At 36.7% G+C, this 23,232-nt stretch overlaps 1 protein-coding gene across 4 annotated transcripts in view; it reads right to left on the bottom strand.

Moving 5' to 3' along the window:
- The window catches only part of usp22 (ubiquitin specific peptidase 22), a 56,968-nt gene that overhangs the window by 5,530 nt on the left and 28,206 nt on the right, over positions 1-23,232 (bottom strand). For 2 of the 4 annotated variants that reach the window (XM_079852000.1, XM_079852002.1), the window contains 8 exons: positions 18,929-19,042; positions 16,224-16,325; positions 10,754-10,920; positions 8,608-8,755; positions 4,234-4,339; positions 3,049-3,207; positions 2,835-2,961; positions 2,272-2,363 (listed from right to left, as the gene is read on the bottom strand). In XM_079852000.1, the coding sequence (XP_079708126.1) occupies positions 2,272-2,363; positions 2,835-2,961; positions 3,049-3,207; positions 4,234-4,339; positions 8,608-8,755; positions 10,754-10,920; positions 16,224-16,325; positions 18,929-19,042 (1,015 nt within the window). The remainder of the gene's footprint in view (positions 1-2,271; positions 2,364-2,834; positions 2,962-3,048; positions 3,208-4,233; positions 4,340-8,607; positions 8,756-10,753; positions 10,921-16,223; positions 16,326-18,928; positions 19,043-23,232) is intronic. The other 2 variants (XM_079852001.1, XM_079852003.1) reach the window with 1 other exon arrangement.

Here is a 23,232-nt window from a genome sequence, read left to right as displayed (position 1 = left end):
CTTGATCTAGTTAGAACTCTAGCGGCGGCATTTTGGACTAACTGTATCTTGTTTATTGAGGATGCAGGACAACCAGCTAATAAAGCATTACAGTAATCTAGTCTCGAGGTCATGAACGCATGAACTAACTTTTCTGCATCAGAAACTGATAGCATGTTACGTAGCTTAGCAATGTTTCTAAGGTGGAAAAAGGCTGTTTTTGTAACATATGAAATATGATTTTCAAAAGACAGGTTGCAGTCAAGTATAACACCCAGGTCTTTTACTGTAGAGGATAAAGTAACAGGACATCCTACTATGTTAAAGTTGTATTGTGAGAGGTTTTGTGGGCGGTTTTTTGAACCGATAAGTATTACCTCTGTCTTGTCAGGATTTAATAAAAGAAAATTGCGCGTCATCCAATCTTTTATATCTTTAACACACTCTGTCAATTTGGATAATTTAAACTTAAGCTTAAACTTAAGACGCTGCGTAAAAGTGCACAACTACAGTGGAAAGAGTGGTAGAGGAAGATTAGACTGGCCTTTCTACAACACATCCTGACGTAACGTGTCTTAACGGGATCTTTACGGGATGTGTGTGAACGCACTCACTGATTCCGGAAAATCACTGGCAGTGTAAATGAACCAAAATCAAACCATCCCGGGACACATTATCCGTGTATTTTCCAGAATCTCTGTGTGAAAGGGGCTTGTGTTTACTAGGATTCTCGCCGAGACAGGCGTTTGCTAGGGCTGCACGATATTGGAAAAAAAAATTACACTGCGATATTTTTTTCCCAACGATATATATTGCGATATTGCGTGCCATCAATCCAGGCTAAAGTCAATAATTAGCCTACCATTCCATGATATTAATAATTTCACTAAGCAAGCTTCATTACAAGTGACAAAAAGGCCACTTAATATTTTATTCCAAAATTAGAACATATTTCTGTCAGAATTCGAAAAAAATATTTCTGTCAAAAAATCTTATTCTCTCTCTCTCTCTCTCTCTGTGTCTCTATGTTTTCGGTGCTGATGCAGTGACACGTTCATGTAAACGGCACTTAAAAGCTGTCACAAAGAACCAGCAAAAGTAATGATTATGAATATGTAAAATATTACAATGAGACATTTTAATTGTTTATTAATAAACAAGTGTTTTCTGTAAAGATGAAGTTGACGATCTTCATCTTCGCAGTAGTGATCGCGTGGGAGAGAAATGCACTTTTCATACGGATTACATAGTTTTATTTTGTTTTGAATGGTTCTGTTTAAAAGTAGAGATTTCTGTAGATAATAGATATATTTATATATTTTTTTTTAGGTGTGTGAGGCGAGTAGGCTACCTTATACGCTGAGTTTCGGTTCATGGATTCAGGCGCCGGCGCCTCCGTGTCGTGATTATGTCTGCTATATTTACTTTTTATTTATTAAATCCAGGAAATTGGATAATGAATCACTGATTAAAATTAAGATACAATTAATACAAAACGAAATTCGCTTTAAAGAAAGGCTTTGTGCTTTCTGTTTGAGGTCTCTGTGAAAGTTTTAATCAGTCTTTTAGTGCCGCTTTCATAACGGTCGCGTCCGTAATGGAGAACTGTCACGTAACATTGTTTTTTCCTCATAAATGCGAACACGAAAAATAAAATACTTTTTAAAAAACACAACTTCATAACACTCCAGCAAAGTACCTCTTTTTGGTCAACATCCTCCTTTTTGTAGACGAAATAGTCCCAAATAGCTGATTTTGACTTTCTTTTTGGTACGAAATCTTTTTTTTTTTTTTTTTTGTGGCGAATCCTCTTCGTCGCCCATTTTTTAGCTATAGGATGCCAGTGAATGTTGGCTGTGAGCGCGGTGAGCTGCGGCACAGCGAACCAATCACTGTGCAAACACGCGGAACGTGCAAGTCACCCCAGCAAAAAGCCATACAACAAACTTGTGTTTACTGTGTGCTACCCTGGTGCTACCGTTCTCTTAATACACCATGGGTGCTACTACCCTTCACGTCGCATGTTCTGGCGATGTGACTATCGCTCATTCGCACATCGCGATGTCGATGTTAAAACAGAATATCGTTCAGCCCTAGCGTTTGTTTTTGTTTTTTACATAATTTTGAGTGAATCTGTCCATGAAAAAGTGCTCAACATTGCATTTGCTAGAATTCAAGAAACTGTTACTGGCCATCTGGCGACTGACGCCGTTTCATACACGCCAACGCTGAGTTTTCCTCGCGTGTGGCGCTTGGCTAGTGTTGTTTCATCAGAGCTGAGTGAGGCTGTACCTGGAGGCCATGAAGGGCGTCATGTCCAGCTCCAGAGGAAAGGACACGTATGTGGTGATCTTACGCCGGAGCTTCGCTGAATGCTCGAACCGCTGGACAGAAGAGAACACAGGAATGAGAGATGCAGACGAGAGACAGGCTTTACAGAAGCACGTCTGAAGGCCAGACTCTCACACACACACACTCTTGTACATCTATCTTTATGAGGACATTCATTGACAATGCAATCTCTAGCCGCTTACCCTAACCTTACCCATCACAACTAAGTGCACACACACACACAGGCTTTACAGAAGCACGTCTGAAGGCCAGACTCTCACACACACACACACTCTTGTACATCTATCTTTATGAGGACATTCATTGACAATGCAATCTCTAGCCGCTTACCCTAACCTTACCCATCACAACTAAGTGCACACACACACACTGTGATTTTAGATGTGTGATTTAGTTTCAGCCTGATACTAATAAAAAATAAGATATATCAGTAAATAAATGTATATGATGCACTTTCATCTGCATCAAAAAAGAAACAAATGCACGCACACACACGTACGTACTTTGAGGTGGAAACATGCCACGATAGGAAGTCTCTTCATAGTCAGCTGCTTGGTGGACTCCTGGTAACTATGGCAACCGCTGCATTTGATCTTGGCGCTGCTTCCTAAGTGTTCGGGTCGGGTGAACCTGCAATGCAGAAGCGTGAGTCAGTGGCGTCCGGTGCGATCACAGATCCGTCCGTGTGTGTGTGTGTGTGTGTGTGTGTGTGTGCACCTGCGCAGGCAGTCTGTGAGTGTGGTGGCTCCGCTGGGATGACTGTCTCCGTTCACCACACTGCCGTCACTGCCCGGGCTCAGCGGCCAGAACGGGGTGGACGAACCCGGCAGATCCAAGCTAATGTCCCAGAAGGGGTCTATTGTGGTGGAGACTCCACTGCACACACAGAAAACACTGACGAATCACATCTTTCTCTCAGCGCTACTGATGCACAACCTCAAATAACACTCATGAATCCATTCAAACTTGATTTGATAGATGCATTTGCACTTAAATAATCAAGAAACGGCAGGAATGCAATGTGCATGATGCAATACCTCTGTTAAACACAAGGTGGCGTTGAGGAGCATTTATTTAGAGAAAACAAGATGCACAGACACTGGCTCTGTTCCAAAACCTAGTGAGCGGTCTATGTAGGGACTAGGGAGCATTTTAAGGCAACAAATTTAATCAAATATATCTTTTTACAGTGCAAAATTAACAAAACCATTGCTATCAGACTTTATTTTAATTATGTAATTGAAATGTAAAATCAGGGGTACTAGTGTGTCAACTGACTACATAAAAAAAGCTTACTAAAATGGATGTAGAGTGCTTTTTTACATGTTTATCTTTCTTTAGCATGTAATGTTGCTGTTTGAGCATGAAAAAGCTCTGAAAAGTTATGTTATAATGAATAAAGTTACAATGAATATGCAGAATAAAGGGGCGTGGTTGAGTTAGTTAATAGTGTGTTAAACTGATGGTTATGGTAATGGGCGGGACATTCCCCAAACACACTCGACCAATCACAACACACAGCTCCAGCCGACCAATCAGAGCACAGTATGCTTTTCAGAAGGAGGGGCTTCATAGAGACAGGAACTAAACAGAGCGTTACTGACAGACTGGGAAGAGAGGAGCCGCAAAAATGGAGAATATGAGGAAAATAAGGTGTTTTTGAACATTCAAACATGAAAACTTATTGTAGTAGAGCCCAAAAACAACATCAAGACTTCAAAAAAGGGACTTAAAAGTGGCCTTATTCACAAAAGACGAGCAGAATGTCAGTTCATTATTGCATTCATCAACACATTCAATGTGCCAATTAATGCAAGAACAGATATATGAACGGTTGACAGATGTTCGCTCGCCTCGTTTCATCTCACACACACACACACTGTGCTGTATATCTGGTCTTACTGGCAGACTTGGCAGGTGACGTCAGACTGCAGGCCTCCAGTGAAGATTTGGTCAATGATGCAGTTGCAGTGGTTTGGGTTGTTGGCTTTTTTCCCATTATCATCTCCTTAGCGGACATGGAAGCAGCATATGAACACACACACACACACACACACACACACACACACACACACACACACACACACACACACACACACACACACACACACACACACACACACACACACACACACACACACACACACACACACACACACACACACACACACACACACACACACACACACACACACACACACACACACACACACACACACACAGAGAGAGAGAGAGAGAGAGAGAGACAGAAGGTCTGATTAGAAAGCAGCGCTCGGACTGCTGCAGAAACACCCCTCCCTCTGCTTTCACACTGCAGGAGAGAGAGTGAGATCTGTCTACCGACTCTACATCTATATCCTCTCGCTCGTTTCATTCGCTCGCTCTCCCGTCTCCGTTTCGGAGCGCTTGCTCCCATCGCCCACGACTCCGACCTCAGTGCGTACACTGCGACAAGACTCTCCTTCGCTCTCGCACATGCGCGCGTTCAGAGTCCAATCAATATTTTAAGGAGGAAATGTTTTATCCTACAGAGTCACGAATCTGCACATGAACAACAAGCAGATCTTACATGAGAAGCGCTGACGTACTATAAAGCTGACGGTGCTGTGAGGAATCTTTATGAAATAACATGCACTAAATCTGCATGCTATCTGACACATGATCCAGAAACACATGATGATAAAGGCGGACCAATTAATAGAAATAAAACCGATCATCACACCGGAAACTCTGTGATTTCATACAATAAACACGTGTTGCATGTTTCAGAACGGCTAAATAAAAGCTTGATGGTTTTACATTTTCTTTAGAAAACTTATTACTATAGTAATCTTACAGTTGCACTTATAAATAAAACTAAAACAATCATTATTAAAATTATTACATTTTTATCTTCTTAAACACCATTTTTTATTTTACAGTATTTTTAAACATTAGTGTTTAATAAATCTTGTTTCATACTTTTATTTAGTAATAATAATAATAATAACCATAATAAAGATAATAGTATCTATTATTATTATTTTAATACATAAATCACTAAATGTGGCCAAATTTTGCAGCCTAACAAACTTTAAACTTAAAATTGCATTTTTAAATCACAATAGCAATTTTTATCAGAAAGAGAGAAAAAAAAAAGGTTTTTAAAAATGTTTTCCCGCCAAATCGTGCAACCCTTCTTAAAGGTAAATGTGTGTAATTTTCTTGATGTTAAAATACTTTCTCTATCTTAACCTTGTTTTAATTGGACACAGCAACAGCGGCTCCACCAATAGCGTGATTTTGAGGCGGGCTTTTTGTTTGTCCAGCCAATAGCAGATAACGTCATCTTTAATGTACATCTTTACCCGCCTGAAATGCATTCTGTTCCGGCTCGTCTTGCTTTCCGACAGCAGATTAGTCCTAAAATACACTGTCACCATTAACACACATCATGCAGCGTTACTTCATCCTCTTTCCTGCTCTAAACCACACATTTCATCTGAAAAGCAGCCAGGTGGAACTGATATAATTAGCAAGCTAATGCTGCGTTTCATTCAATTCAACCTTCGCAGGGAGTTTGATTGACAGGCGATCTGACCAATCATAATCCGCCATTTTTGTCCGACAAATCAGTCAGGAGAGTTATTAGATTAACGTCGGTGGATTTGAACTTGAAAGACGGAGTGTACTGACGTCTTTCCGCGGTTAAAACAACATTCCTTCTGATGTTCATTCATGGTTATCTGATGCTATAAATGAACTAGAAGGAAGAGATGATCGGTTCACGAGCCGCTTTAACTCATCGATCTGTCAGACACATTAAAGAGACACAAAACGGTATTTATGGTTTAATTTTCTTTAAAAAATGACCAACTTTGAAAGTTGGGACTGTTTAATATCAAAAGTAAGCTGGTCTGTCCTGTGTGTCAGTGTGTTGTCAGTGTCCTCTCTGCTCCGAGATGTGTGTTTCACTGCGTGAGAACAGTGTGTGTGAGAGAGGCGTGGCTTGTCAGACATAGCAACAGTAACTAAAGGGGGCGGGACTTTGTGAAGAGTCAATTGTGTTACTTAGTTACTTTTTTAGAAAAGTAATGCGTTACGTTACTTTTTTTTCACCATGGCTGGTCTTGTTTTTTTATAACAAAGTAATATTTTTGGGCAAATGCAACCTTTCACACCAAAAGCCTCAGGCTGAAGGAAACAAACCTTTCAGCTGCTGATATTCTGGATAACGGAAGAATAGGATGCAGGAGAAGAAAGTTTAACACTTACTTTACCAATAAAAAAAAACAAAAAAAAAACACGATAAACCACGATAAAATGTCCTGACGGTTAGTATTATCGTTTAAAATTTAATGATCATGAAAACCGTGTTCGATTATCGCGATTTTGAAAACCTTTTGTAAACCCTGTCCTGGCAGCTTCAGTCTGACGCAGTCACAGCATGCAACGCTGTTTTTTTGTATGAGGGTCAATCTGACTGCAGTAGATGTGAAAGACATGAATAAAAATTATGTTTATTCATCCAGCGCACATACCTGTATTTACTTCCTGTTTTCGGTCAAAGTCCATAGTAATCGATTGTCGAGTTCACGCGCATTGGTTTAGTACCTATGATCACGCGCATGAACTCGGCAATCGATTACTGAGGACTTTGACCGAAAACAGGAAGTAAATACAGGTATGTGCGCTGGCTGAAATAACATCATTTTTATACATATCTTTCACATCTACTGCAGTCAGATTCACCCGTGTTCACTCTGAAGGAATCACTCACATGACCTGTGCACTTGTAATGACACATCAAGGATGTTAAGAGGCTAAAAGCAGGTTTAAAACTTGCCCCATTGAAGTCAACAGGGTGCAAATTTCAAAAAGAGGATAACACGGTGTAGGCAACACCGATTTTTGTCGTTGTTCTCTGTACTGACAGCACTCCAAATGTACAAAAAAATGAGCTCAATGTTAAAATTGACCGGAGTTCTCCTTTAAGCCTCACTAAAGATATCAAAAATATTGTAAAACACCATAAAGTTTTCGTGCACTATATTCCAAGACTTCTGAAGCCATTCGATAGCTTAATGTGAGGTACAAATGAATATTTAAGTCTTTTATATTTATATTTAAAAACATTAAAAATATTAAAAAATAAAAAAATATTAAAAATATATAAAAAATAAATATTTTTAAATATTTAAAAACTTTTAATAGAAACTCATCTCCATACATTCAGCGTTCGGTTACGGCAGTAACACGAGGAAACTCGATGCTCCCATTATTATACTTCATTTGTAGAAAAAGGTCAATGGTTTTTCATACAAGCACTTTATCACGCTGGAGTTTATTTCTGAGCGTTTCTCCCGGGTGTCAGATCACACTGGAGTAGAGCGCACTGAACTGAGAGTCACTGAAACGTACAACTGTTAAAAGAAAAGGCTCAATAAACTGTTGCAGAGATATGATACACTACGCATCAATATCTATTCTCCTATAAGCCGCTCTATATCGAAGCCTTTCATATTAGCCCTGTAATACTTTTGGCCAATGAAAGATTACGATTATTACTGGTCTTTCTGGTTCTGTCGTATCAAATGTTGTTGCCTCATGAAAAAGCTGCGCTATACATATGCTATAAAATGAAAAGACATTTATTTTAAATGTAAATACATTTATTTATTTTTTATCAATGGAACATTTTACCTTTATTGGTTTCAAACTATATTTTTTTAAACTATAATAACATTTGATGCTAAATTATCCACTAAAACCTCATTTATAATAGCATATATAATACATATAATAATATAATATTTTAATGAAACGAGAGAGCGTGTTCGCGGTGATAGAAGAGATGTGCACGGTGTTATAATGCGTTGCTATTGACTACGGTCATATCATTTAATGTGTATGCTTAAAAAAAAAAAAAGTGCATAGAGCTGCTAATTTTATCTGTTGTTTGTTGATTTCCAAATATAAAACTTGAAATGTTTTTAGCGTGCGTATCAGTTGTTTTTGAACATTTTCATCTTTTTTTAACAAAACTGTGATAATATTGATAATCGTGATAATTTTGGTCACTATAATCGTGATATGAAATTTTCAGTCATTTTTGCTTATGGTTTCATTGAATCATTGAAGGTCAGAAGCAAGTACATTGGTCAATAAAGCGAGATTAAATGCATGTTTTATTTAATATATTAAAGGTTTGAGAGGAGCGTGGCTGGCCGGACTTAGCAAGCGCAACTAAAGGGGGCGGGTCTTTGCGTGTGTAATGCGTGTGATTGGCTGCGGTACCTTTGCAGTGTCTGTGCAGCACGTCGAGCGCAGCGATCAGGAACTCGTGAGCGTCTTGCTGCTCGTATCCGGCCAGGTGTCGAGCGTGGGTCCAGACCAGGTGAAGCAGCCGGAAGGGAATGTGAGGAGAGCGATGACCCGAGTAAAACTGACACAGAGAACGACAGAGACGTGAGCGACACACTACATGTGCATTTATATTATCAAAATACAGTAAAAAAATGCAATATATTATTGCAATTGAAAGTAAATGTATTCTATGTGAAGTGTGATTTATTCCTGTGATCAAAGCTGAATTTTCAGCATCAGTACTCCAGTCTTCAGTGTCACATGACCGTTCAGAAGTCATTCTAATATGAGGATTTGATGATCAATAGGGCTGCACGATTAACCGCAATTTACATGAAATCGCCCTTAAACCGATTTGGCTTATCACGATTATGAAATGGTAAAGTCTGTGATTGTAATGTGCAGCTTGTCAGTGCCGTACAGCTCAGGAAACGCGGCTCACTCTGAAAGCTCTGTGAGTTTGAGTCGCTTATAACATGCATTTGAAAAAGCACACTTTCCAGACATGAGACGCATTTATGAACCTCTTGTCCAACAAAAGACAACATTTAATAACACGCTTTTCCTCCAAACTCACTTCATGAGGACAGCTGAGCTCTTCTGTGAGATGATGAGCTTCTGACACGGATTAAACACACGACTGCCTTATTCTGTCAAAGTGTCTCAATCTTCTGTTTATTCAGATGCAGAGAGTGTGATGACCGATAGGGGTTTCCTGGAATGATGTGTGTTATCGTACTTCTGTGGCGTGTGTGTGTGTGTGTGTGTGTGTGTGAGAGAGACGCCCTCTGGTGTTCAGATGGAGCAGTGTTTACTGTATGGAGATAGATTTGTGTCTTTATTACATGCGAGTAAATAAATGATCTGAGAGAAAAAAAAAAGTTTGAGAAAAAAAGTTATCACACTGATAGCAAAAAAGCATTTCATGAGAGAAAAAATAATATTTGAGAGAAAAAGTTTTCATACCAATAGCAAAAAATAATCATATCTGAGACTAAAAAAAAGTTTTGAGAGAAAGTATTTTCTCATAGAACATAAAAAATAAAAAAATTCATATTTTAAAAATTATTTCTGAGAAAAAAAAATCTCTCTCAAAATACTTTGACAAAAACTCTCAAATATATATTTTTTGCTATCCGTGTGAAAATATTTTCTCTAAAAAAAGTTTCTCTCAAAACGCTTTTCTTTGCTCTCGATGCAATTTTTTGCTCTCGTGTCAGGATTTTGCTTTAGCTGTGAAATTTGTGTCATGGGCGGGGCCACAGTTTTCAAAAATATATGAAGCAGCACAGCAGTTTTCAACACTGATAATAATAATAAATGTTTGTTTCAAATCATCATATTAGAATGATTTCTGAAGGATCATGTGACACTGAACCAGCTCAAGAGTATTGATAATCTGATTACTCTGGCTGTGTTGTGTCTATGAGTGTGTGTGTCTATGAGTGTGTGTGTCTATGAGTGTGTGTGTCTATGAGTGTGTGTGTCTATGAGTGTGTGTGTCTATGAGTGTGTGTGTCTATGAGTGTGTGTGTCTATGAGTGTGTGTGTGTCTATGAGTGTGTGTGTGTCTGAGTGTGTGTCTATGAGTGTGTGTGTCTGAGTGTGTGTGTGTCTGAGTGTGTGTGTGTGTCTGAGTGTGTCTATGAGTGTGTCTATGAGTGTGTTTCTGAGTGTGTGTGTCTGAGTGTGTGTGTCTGAGTGTGAGTGTCTGAGTGTGAGTGTCTGAGTGTGTGTCTGAGTGTGTGTGTCTGAGTGTGTGTGTGTCTGAGTGTGAGTGTCTGAGTGTGAGTGTCTGAGTGTGTGCCTGAGTGTGTGCGTCTGTGAGTTAGTGTGTGTGTGTGTGTGTGTGTGTGTGTGTGTGTGTGTGTGTGTGTGTCTGTGAGTTAGTATATGTATGTGTTTCAGTGTGTGTGTGTGTAAGTTTGTGTGTGTGTGGGGGGGGGGGGAGTATATGTGTGTGTGGGGAGGGGGGTATATGAGAGTGTGTGTGTGTGTAAGTGTTTGTTTGTGAGTGAGTGTATATGTGTGGGTATATGAGTGTGTGTGGTTGTGTGTGTGTGTGTAGAGCTCTCACCTCCTGAAAGAGCTGAGACATTTCACACACTAGGCAAGAGTTGGACTGCATCTCACACTTGTGTCTGTCGGACAGGAAGAAATCCCTCAGCAGCGGAGTGTGTGTGAGAGCCTGAACGATGCAGTTCATGAAGCATGTGTTCCCAAGGTTTATTAAACCCCTCAATCCTGAAAGAGAAGACAGAAAGTACAGAGAGCATTAAAAATAAGGATGGACATCGAGTAATTTCAGTCGAGTCATCAAACACACAATAAAAGATTCATCACCAGCAGTGGTTTTGAGATAAGTTTTTCATTTATAACATACATTTTTATTTTATTATTAATACTTTATGATAGTTACTTTTTTGTGAGAGTAGATATAAAGTAAGTGAATAAGAAATGTAAGTGTTGCTAACATTACTATTTTTTTTAATTATTATTGTTATGCATCGTTTACTCCATTTTTATTAGTTAGAAATAATAAATATAACCAATAACATCAACATTTTATTCATTTACTTTGCATTATTTTCTGTTATGACCATTTTGTATTAGTAATTTATTATTTTATTAAATTTACTTAGTTTTATTTACATTTATCACCATAAAATGCATATTATTCATAAAATATTAATAATAATAATTTAAGTTAATTAACTTTCCATTTCCTGTTTGTCAATTTTATTAAAAAATAATTAGTAAAATGAGTAAAATGCATTCAAAAATACTATTTAAAAAATGTGCACTCACCTGGAGGTTAGTACCGGTAACCAATTTAGGTAACATGCATATATAAAAGAATAATAAAAAAAAAAAAAAAAAAAAAAAAAAGATATAAAAGGGCATTCAATTGTTATGTAACAAAAGCAAATGGAGAAAAGTCATTCTCAGTCTTTAGAGAATGTGTATTCACTAAAAAGAACTAGTTCAAAAGAGTCATTTGCTCAAGAACTAGACTCCTCTGGTGATGCTTTATGTCTTTGATTTGCTACAAAGAATCAGCTCAGAGCTCAAAAGAGTCACTTGTTTGGGAATCCTTCTATACGGTTCCCACTTTGTGTTTAATTCACTAAAAAAGGTCCAGCTCAAAAGAGTGATGCGTTCAGGAATCAGCTGATCTCCCAGTAAGTTTTCAACTCCATATAAGGAACTCAAAAGAGTCACTTGTTTGGGAATCAATCTACTCTGGTTGTTTTTGATTCACTACAAAGAACCGGCTCAAAAGAGTGATTAGCTTGAGAATCTGACTTCTCTGGTTGTGCTGTTGTTCTCAGTGTTTAGAGAATGTGGTCGAAGGGACACAATAATAGCGGTTTGACAAACAGAGTTTGGTTGCACTTTATTTTAAGGTGTCATTGTTACAGTGTAATTATATATTTAAGTACTGAGTAATATTAATGAACTACATGTTCTTACTATAGGGTTAGGGTTTGGTTGAGGGTTAGTTGCATGTAATTATGCATAATTTACTGTTATTACTATGGTAAGAACATGTAACATATGTAACAAGGACACTGTAACAAAGTGTTACCCAGAGTTTCTATCTATAAACAGACAGATAGATAGATAGACACAGACAGAGATAGATAGAGATAGATAGACAGAGAGAGATAGACAGAGACAGACAGAGAGATAGATAGATAGATAGATAGATAGATAGATAGATAGATAGATAGATAGATAGATAGACACAGACAGAGATAGATAGAGATAGATAGAGATAGATAGACAGAGAGAGATAGACAGAGACAGACAGAGAGATAGATAGATAGATAGATAGATAGATAGATAGATAGATAGATAGATAGATAGATAGAGAGAAAGAGAGATAGATAGAGACAGATAGATAGACAGACAGACAGACAGACAGACAGACAGACAGATAGATAGATAGAAAGAGAGAGATAGAGAGAGATAGAGAGAGATAAACAGACAGACAGACAGACATAGATGGAGAGATAGATAGATAGACAGATAGATAGATGGAGAGATAGATAGATAGATAGATAGATAGACAGATAAACAGATAGACAGACAGACAGAGAGATAGATAGAGAGATAGATAGATAGAGAGACAGACAGACAGACAGAGAGATAGATAGACAGAGAGAGATAGATAGATAGATAGATAGATAGATAGATAGATAGAAAGAGAGAGATAGAGAGAGATAAACAGACAGACAGACAGACAGACATAGATGGAGAGATAGATAGATAGATAGATAGATAGACAGATAAACAGATAGACAGACAGACAGACAGACAGACAGAGAGATAGATAGATAGATAGATAGACAGAGAGAGAGAGAGAGAGAAAGAGAGATAGATAGATAGATAGAGAGATAGACAGAACAATCTCTGTTACTGTAATTTCCTATTATCTCTGTAAAGCTGCTTTGAAACGGTCTATAATGTTAAAAGCGCTGTATAAATGAACGTGACTTGACTAGTGCAAATGGTTCAAATTGAGCAAACGCTCCATTTTCACAACGTTAATGGCCTCGCCTGAATCTGAAGTGTATAACCCCAGAAGTTAAAGCTCAGCAGGCTCTCTCCTCTGTCCGATCGAGTGTGTTCCCTGCTGTGCTGACGACGGGCGCTCGTACAGTTCGACGGGTCACCGGCCCGTGAGCTTCCAGACCAGCAGACAGACACGCGCTCACACAGGGCGGCTAAACGCCTTCACTGGCCCTGATCCAAACCCACAGCGCTCAGACATCTGCTCCTCACGCTTCTCAGAGTCCAGTTAAACTGAGGATGAGGAGAGGCAGACGGGACCAACAGCCCTGCAGAAAGGCCAACAGTAGCCGCGTTTCCACTGTCACTTCCGGGGCTGGATCGGGGCTTACTCGAGGCCAACGGCCAGGATTTCTGGCCCATCGAATACCTTGGGCCAAAGCGGGCCAGCTCGGGCTAGAGGAGTGGTTACCAACAGAGGAGGAGTTTACCAGCGCCGGATGATTCTGTCAGCATTAAAGACTTAAAAATAAAATAATTTAACTCGCGTTCATGTTTGAATGCCTTCTGTTTGTGATGCAAAAGACTATGTGCGCTAACCGTTACCATAGTAAACGCTTGAAGATACGCATAGTAAAAAAAACATAGCGAAGGCTTGAAGAAATCAGACCAATCTTAAAGGCTATGACAGTCATGTTTTTATTGTATCTGTCATAGCCTACGTCTCGTCTCTTTAAACCGGACTATCATAAAATAAAGTAACTTTTTTTTCAGGAGCTTCCTCTGTTTCTCTGACTGAAATATCTGTATGGGAGTCGAGAGATTGCTAAAGCTCCTCAGGTCGTGGCATAAAGTTGTAGAAATTATTTTTTTCTAAATGTGATGTAAATATGATAAAGAAACAGACGCGACTGAAGAAGTAAGTGTGTCCTCTTTCTTTTGTGAAATAGACCTAACGGTAATTTATTTCTGAGTGACTAATGTGCAATTTTGACATAAATTAATTCATTATTATCAATGTATCACGTTTTATTGTAAATCTGTGGTAAAACATTGATGCTTGGGTTTTTAATATTCAAGTAAACAAAAAAAAAAAAAATGTTTTCAACGCTGTTTCCAGTGATTTCTGATTAGTTTTCTGATAAAACTTCCATTTGTTGGTGAAAGGATGGGTTAGTGTGACGTTGTTCCAGAGAGGCGTGTTACGGGCGTGTTTTAGTGAAGCGCTGTGGAGCTTCTGGCCCGACAGTGGAAACGCAGGCCCGGTGCTATTGGCCCGAGGCTATTAGCCCGGCACGGCCCGTTTAAAGCCCTGGCCCGACAGTGGAAACGCGGCTAGTGAGAGAACTAGGGACGCACCGAATGATCGGCAACCCAAACTATTCGGCCGAAAATAGCAAAGAACAATATATATATATATGAGAGAGAGAGAGAGAGAGAGAGAGAGAGAGAGAGAGAGAGAGAGAGAGAGAGAGAGAGAGAGAGAGAGAGAGAGAGAGAGAGAGAGAGAGAGAGAGAGAGAGAGAGAGAGAGAGAGAGAGAGAGAGAGAGAGAGAGAGAGAGAGAGAGAGAGGGGGTGTTATCCGGCGTCTCCTGTGGCACTTTCAAGTACTAATATATTATTAATGCACACGAGTGATTGAACATCATACGTACGCCTGATCAACACACGGCACATCACTGCTGACAACGCCTCCGCTTCTGTCATTCCGGCGCCGGACACCGAAACTACATGCATGACATATACAGCGGAAACAAACTGTGTGTGCATCGCCTGAAACACGATAGCAATGCATAAAAACAGCTCATGTTAAGCAACTTAATGATGCTGGTACCGACTCCGGTTCGTTTAATGATTCTTCTGTACTTTTGAGGAATATTTGAGAGGATTTCAGATAATAGATGGATAGCATAAATTATTTAGTAAATAAAAAAATTAATAAAAAAATTAAACAAAAGAAGTGATAATTGTGATTTAAGTTTCACAGCACAACAAAACAAAGTAAGTTTTGTAAGCTATGCATGTTTGATTTACTAAACCTACAGAAAAGAGTTGGGAATCATTTGCCTCATGTGTAAAACACCGATTCAAAAATTTGCTTTTGACGCTGATTCTCATTTGCTTGAGAACTGGACAACTCTGGTTTGTGTTTTGTTTTTGATTCACTATAAAGAACCAGCTCAAAAGAGTCATGCGTTCAGGAATCAGCTGATCTCCAAGTACGTTTTCAACTCACTATAAGGAACTCAAAAGAGTCACTTGTTTGGGAATCAAACAACAACAGTCCTGTGCGTTATATTTAACATCATTTACGGTGTTTTTGTATTTAAAAAAAAAGCAATTGGTTCTGAATGAGAACTGGCTTCCAACACTAATTGATGTAAATTTTCTTAATTTTACCGTTGCTGAAGTCTAGCATCGTCTTTAATGAACACGCAGAGCCGAAAGCTGTCGTGTCGTGATTCGTTGTGTCATCGGACGCCTACAGTCTGTAAACCAACAGCCATCTCACACAATATCCATCTGAATTCATCATACACGGCCCATATTATGTCCTAAATGATCAATGGGAGCTCCGGCTCTCATATGGCTAATCGCATTAGTGCGTTACTCTGGGTGTGAGAGAGGCTAGCGTTTAGCGCCTACGCTGGGCCTGTGGTGCAGATATTTAACACTATTACGCCACTGCCAGGCCCTCTGACTGAGCGGAAACAGGCGAAAATGAGAAAAGGGAGAGGAAACGTTATTTCTCTAATGGCCAGAGTCCACATCTCCGCTTTATTCTCTCTGCGCCACGGCATGCAAACAGAAAAAAAATAAAAAAATAGATGGAAAACATCGCAACTGATGGCCAAGAAACAAAGAGTGGTCTTGGCTCCGGTGCAAAACTGCAGTCTCTAGACATTTGACTACTAGAAAATCATCTGAACCCACTGGTTTCATCCAGATGAGTGTTGGCAGAGGCCTGATCAACTGCGGTGTTATTGAGCTGGGTTTCAGAGATGTGGCCTGTGGGAAATGAACTTCTTACCAATGGTGCAGTTCGCTGTGATTTTTCTTCGTTTGGGGTTGTGTCGCAGCAACTCCAGCTCTCGCTTCGTCGGCTCCCACATCGAATACTTCTCTCCGATACCTGACGTTTCAGGGAATTTGCACATTATATTTCATACAAATCAAGCTTTGAATATGCACAAGACTGCATTAAAGTGACTAAAGATATTTTAAATACATGATGTTCTTTTGAACTTTCTATTCATCAAAGAATCCTGAAAAATATATGAAGAGTTCAGATGCAAAAGCCTCTAAGTGCTTATCTATCTATCTATCTATCTATCTATCTATCTATCTATCTATCTATCTATCTATCTATCTATCTATCTATCTATCTATCTATCTATCTATCTATCTATCTATCTATCTATCTATCTATCTATCTATCTGTCTGTCTATCTGTCTATCTATCTGTCTGTCTATCTATCTATCTATCTATCTATCTATCTATCTGTCTGTCTATCTGTCTATCTATCTGTCTGTCTATCTATCTATCTATCTATCTATCTATCTGTCTGTCTATATGAAGTGCCATCTGAAATTTTCTTCTAGAATGATCATTTTTATCAAGCTCGTATATTTAAGTTCAGTAATTTCACTTAAATGACAATTAATAGGTCATTTGCATTGCCATTTAATTTAAATTACTGAACCTAAATGTACTTAGAGGCTTTTGCATCTGAACTCTTCAAATGCCAAATGTTTCCATATGTATGAATAATCATAAATGTTTCTTGAGCATCAAATCATCATATTAGAGTGATTTCTGAAGGATCATGTGACACTGAAGACTGGAGTAATGATGCTGAAAATTCAGCTTTGATCACAGGAATAAATTACACTTTACTATATATATATATATATATATATAAGGGCTGTGAAAAGATTAAATGTTTCCAAACTTTTGACTGGTACTGTATATATATATTAGGGCTGTGAAAAGATTAAATCGCATCCAAAATAAACGTTTAAGTTTAAATAATATATATGTGTGTGTACTGTGTATAATTAAATTTGTATATATAAATACACACACATGCATGTATACATTTAAGAAAAACTGTTATTTATATATAAAAAATTATACTTGTATATAATATAAATTATATACAGTATATGTATGCAAATATTTCTTAAATATATACATGCATGTGTGTGTATTTATATATACAAAATAATTATACCAAGTACAAACACATATATTATTTGTAAACACAAACTTTTATTTTGGATGCGATTAATCTTTTCACAGCCCTAATATATATATACAGTACCAGTCAAAAGTTTGGAAACATTACTATTTTTAATGTTTTTGAAAGAAGTCTCTTATGCTCATCAAGCCTGCAGTTAAAAAAAAAAAAAAAAAAAAAAAAAAAGTAATATTATGAAATATTATTACAATTTAAAATAATGGTTCTCTTTTTTAATATACTTTAAAATGTTATTTATTTTTGTGATGCAAAGCTGAATTTTCATCAGCAAGTCCTCCAGTCTTTGCTGTCTTATGATCCTTCAGAAATCATTCTAATATGATGATTTATGATCAATGTTGGAAACAGTTGTGCTGCTTAATATTGTTTTTATAACCTGAGATACTTTTTTCAGGATTATTTGATGAATAAAAAGTTAAAAAGAACTGTATTTATTTAGAATAGAAATCTTTTGTAACAATATACACTACCGTTCAAAAGTTTGGGAACAATAACTCTTTTTTTTTTAAAGAAATTAGTACTTTAATTCAACAAGGATGTGTTAAATTGATAAAAGGTGATGGTAACGATTTATATTGTTAGAAATGTTTTTATTTTGAATAAATGCTGTTTTTATGAATAAATGCTGTTAACGTTTTACTCAATGAATCCTGAAAAAAGTATTCCACAAAAATATATTAAACAGCACAACTGTTTCCATCATTGATAATAACTGAGTATCAAATCATCATATTAGAATGATTTCTGAAGGATCATAAGACACCAAAGACTGGAGTACTTGCTGATGAAAATTCAGCTTTGCATCACAAAAATAAATTACATTTTAAAATATATTAAAAAAGAGAACCATTATTTTAAATTGTAATAATATTTCATAATATTACTGTTTTTTTTTTTTGTTTTTGTTTTTTTTAACTGCAGGCTTGATGAGCATAAGAGACTTCTTTCAAAAGCATTAAAAATAGTAATGTTTCCAAACTTTTGACTGGTACTATATATATATATATATATATATATATATATATATATATATATATATATATATATATATATATATATATATATAACGTGATTACCATGTTGCTAGCTTGATTTAACATGTTACCATGAATTATCATTTTGCATGCAGACTTTTTGGATTTCATAAAGTTTGCGCATAAAAAATAATATGTAAAGTTTGAAAAAAACTTTACAGTGATGACGTCATAGCAAGCCTGAAAACTAAAAACTTGCACGCTATTATTTTGAGGCCTTGCAAACAACAGCAAACGCAAATCTAGGATTACGCTACGCGTCACACTTGAGCCGATTCAATAGCAAGCTTTGGAAAATAATGAAAGATTAGCTCTTTATCAGCATCACAATCCAAACACACACTCTTGCCCTCCCGTGGCTCGCATCACAACAGTTTCGAATATTAATTTTCCGAATTAACGGCCTCTTACGCCACAGGCCGAGTGTAACTACCACCAACCTTGCAATTTCCAGGCTTTTCTTTGTTCTTCTTTGGCAATCTGCTCCATGTCTTTGTCGTATATGTAGTCTTGGCACACAAAGCAATATATTCCACCATACAAAAGGTCTATAGCTGAACAAGAGAAGGAGAGAGAGAGAGAGAAAAACACAAGGAAAGGACCTATTAGAGACCTTTTGGAGAAGTTGGCGTTCGCATCTTCCCGTATCTGCCCTGTAAATATGGATGAGGCATTAAGGAAGCATCCCAGCATTGCTCAGTGCAGCAAATCTGCCTCCTTTAATAAGTGATGGGAATAATAATTAGGGTGCAGCACAGAAACATCCATCGTGTGCCACGATATCGTGTCCTCTGTGAAATGTCATGGAGAGCAATCGCTTTTACCTGGCGGCTTCTTATAGCCCTGACTGAGGCTATAGTTGTGGACGAGGAGTAGCATTTATGAATGTATGCTTAAGTGCACTGTTAAAAAAAAACTAAAAGACGACTGTAAAAGTGCTACGGTAAAAACCTGTTATTCTATACAGGGAAAAACTAATATATCTAACCTTACATTATGTAATTTTGCAGTAAACCTCTGTTAAATGTACCTTATATTCAGCAAAGATGCATTAAACTGAACAAAAGTAACAGTAAAAACATTAAAAATTAACATATATTGGCCGATACCAACATGGTGGCCGATATATCATGCAATGGTACAATAGTAATAAATGCTGTTCTTTGACACTGAAAATAATCATAAATGTTTCTTGAGCATCAAATCATCATATTAGAGTGATTTCTGAAGGATCATGTGACTCTGAAGACTGGAGTAATGATGCTGGAAATTCAGCTTTGATCACAGGAATAAATTACACTTTAAGACATATTCAAATTAAAAATGGTTATTTTAAAACTTATTTTTCCATGATATTTCTACTGTATTTTTTTTTTATCAAATACCCTTGGTGAGACATCTTTCAAAAACAAGATTTTTTTTTTAAAATATAGTAAAAACAACAAATCATCTTATAATTTACAATGAAAACTGTAAACTGTGTGGCACTTCACATTTGATGTTTTTATTTTATTTTAATAATCATGTTTCTTAGGGTTTAATTAGGTTTTTTTTGTTACATCATATATTTTTGAATGAAGATTAATTGCATTATTTTAGTGTTATGATGGTGTTTTGTGTTGTTTTGTCCATCTTCTATATATTAGCATTTACCACAGCTTGTGATGAACTTTAATCATATATTTTTCTCATTAGAACCTGCATTATTACAGTTATTGTCAGTATATGTTAAAGGTAATGCAGGTTTTAGTAGCCGTGTGACTTTGCTATCTCAGCAGAAAAGGGCTGATGGATTTAGCCATACAATTTTTTTTAATATATTTTATGAATATAAAAAAAGAAACATGATTAATAAAACGAAAAGTTCACAGCTTTCACTGTAAATTATATGATGATTTGTTGGGTTTTCCCTTGATTTTCATGTTTTTTTGAACGATATCTCACCAAGGCTATTTGATAAAAAAAATACAGTAGAAATATCGTGGAAAAACTGTTTCAAAATACATGCATACACATACACACAATATGTAAATATGTTGCCATTTTTACTGTGTTTTAACAGAATTATTCTAATTATTATATTTAAAGGAACACACCGACTTTTTGGGACTTTAGCTTATTCACCGTATTCAGCCATCTTCTAACCGTATCCATACTGGGAACTACAGGTGCTGGTCATAAAATTAGAATATCATCAAAAAGTTGATTTATTTCAAGAATTCAACTTAACAGGTGAAACTAATATATTATATAGACTCATTACATGCAAAGTGAGATATTTCAAGCCTTTATTTGTTATAATTTTGATGATTATGGCTTACAGCTTATGAAACCCACGCAATCAAAATCCCAGAAAATTAGAATATTACATGAAATCACACAGTAATTACACAGTGATACCATGGTCATTGAAGCAGGTTTTGGTTATTTTGGCAGTGTGGGCCGGTGCAAATCCTGCTGGAGAATGAAGGAGGCATGAAGTGCTCTGGAAATGTCCTGGTAGACGCTGCGTTGACTCTGGGTTTAATAAAGCACAGTGGACCAAAGTCCTCTTTTCTGATGAGAGCAAATTTTGCATCTCATTTGGAAACCAAGGTCCCAGAGTCTGGAGGAAGAATGGAGAGGCACACAATCCAAGATGTCCCAAAAGTCCCAAAAAGTCAGCGTGTTTCCTTTAAAGTTCACCACAAGTTGCTTTTCCACAAGCTGTGGTAAATACTAATATACAGCAGATGGACAAAACAACATCATAACACACAAATGAAGCAAAATAATGCAATAAACCTTCATTCAAAGACATATGATGTAACAAAAAAAAAACGAATGTACACGTCTGATAACAAGAAACCCTAATTAAACCCTAAGAAACACGATCATTAAAATAAATAAAAAAACATCAAATGTGAAGTGCCACTCAGTTTACGGTTTTCACTGTAAATTATAAGATGATTTTTAAAATATTTTTTGTATATATGTTGCCATTTTTACTGTTTTAACAGAATTATTCTGTAAAAATGACATGGTTTTATAATTTTTTTACACTGTGCCATTCGCCCATTTCTCCAACCCTGCAGTACCAGTACCTGTTTTTCAGTTCCCATGGCAACCCCATGATGGTCTGTTTCACACAGACGCACTAAATGTTCGCAGGTGGAGTGAAGCAGTGGGAAGCGGCTTCTATTTGTGACACGACACTAATGCACAGCCTGGCACACGCTGTCGACAGCCGCTCGGACTCAAGCTTTTAGAGGCTTTCAGTGAGAGCGACCAGCGCCTGAGCGTTTGCACGGCTATTTTCAGTTATTGGAAAGGGACTGAAGTCTTATTGTGCGCGCTAGTTGAACTGGCAGGACGTTAACAATCCGCACAGGCATGTGGTAAATCTGTTAAATCTGCTCAAAAACGACCCCATTTACTTCCTAAATTAATGCATTTAGTCTCTTTGTGCAAGATTAGGATTTATTAGAAATGCATTGCATGATCTTTAATTAAAATGCAATGAAATCTAATATTTAAAATAATAAATACTAATGCACCGATCCATCCAATTAAATCTTAATGGATTTTTCTTTTCTTTTTTTTTTTATTAAACAGGCTTTATTATTTTCCATTGCAATATTTCTGTCACACTTGCAGATGCATCACACAATGGAAGTTGAATGCGTTCTGCTGCTGTCTATTTTTGTCTGAACGCATTCTGCGGATGATATTGTCATGGCAGTACATTCCTATTAAACTATAATCCTGTTCAAACCATTCATGATGTATTAAGATTCATTAAATGGTAACACTTTAAAATAGGATTCACTTCATTGATACATGGGGCATCATGAACTAACTATAAACATTAATATTTTACAGCATTTACAGAATCTAGGTTGATGTTAGTTGTTATGAATACAGTATTGTTCAATGTTTCTTCATAATGCATTAGTTAATGTAACTATATAAATATAATATAAATATATACATACACATACATACATATATACACACACACGTATATGCGTGTATACGTGTGTGTGTGTGTGTGTGTGTGTGTGTGTGTGTGTGTGTGTGTGTGTGTGTGTGTGTGTGTGTGTGTGTGTGTGTGTGTGTGTGTGTGTGTGTGTGTGTGTGTGTGTGTGTGTGTGTGTGTGTGTGTGTGTGTGTGTGTGTGTGTGTGTGTGTGTGTGTGTGTGTATGTATGTATGTATGTATGTATGTATGTATGTATATATATATATATATATATATATATATATATATATATATATATATATAAGGGCTGTCAAAAGATTAATCGCGATTAATCCCATCCAAAATAAAAGTTTGTGTTTACATAATATATGTGTGTGTACTGTGTATAATTATTTTGTATATATAAATACACACACATGCATGTATATATTTAAGAAATATTTGCATACATATACTGTATATATATTATTTATATAGTTTATATTATATATAAATATAATTTTTTTATATATAAATAACACATTTTTCTTAAATATATATATGGATGTGTGTGTATTTATATATACAAATTTAATTATACACAGTACACACACATATATTATTAAAAACAAACTTTTATTTTGGATGCGACTAATCGCGATTAATCTTTTGACAGCCCTAATATATATATATATATATTATGTGTGTGTGTGTGTGTGTGTGTGTGTATGTATGTATGTATATGTGTATGTTTGTATATGTGTATGTATGTATGTATGTATGTATGTATGTATGTATGTATGTA

This window comes from Squalius cephalus (genome assembly GCF_949319135.1).
Source record: "Squalius cephalus genome assembly, chromosome: 19".
NCBI lineage: Eukaryota > Metazoa > Chordata > Actinopteri > Cypriniformes > Leuciscidae > Squalius > Squalius cephalus.
This window is presented reverse-complemented; position numbering and strand designations above follow the sequence as displayed.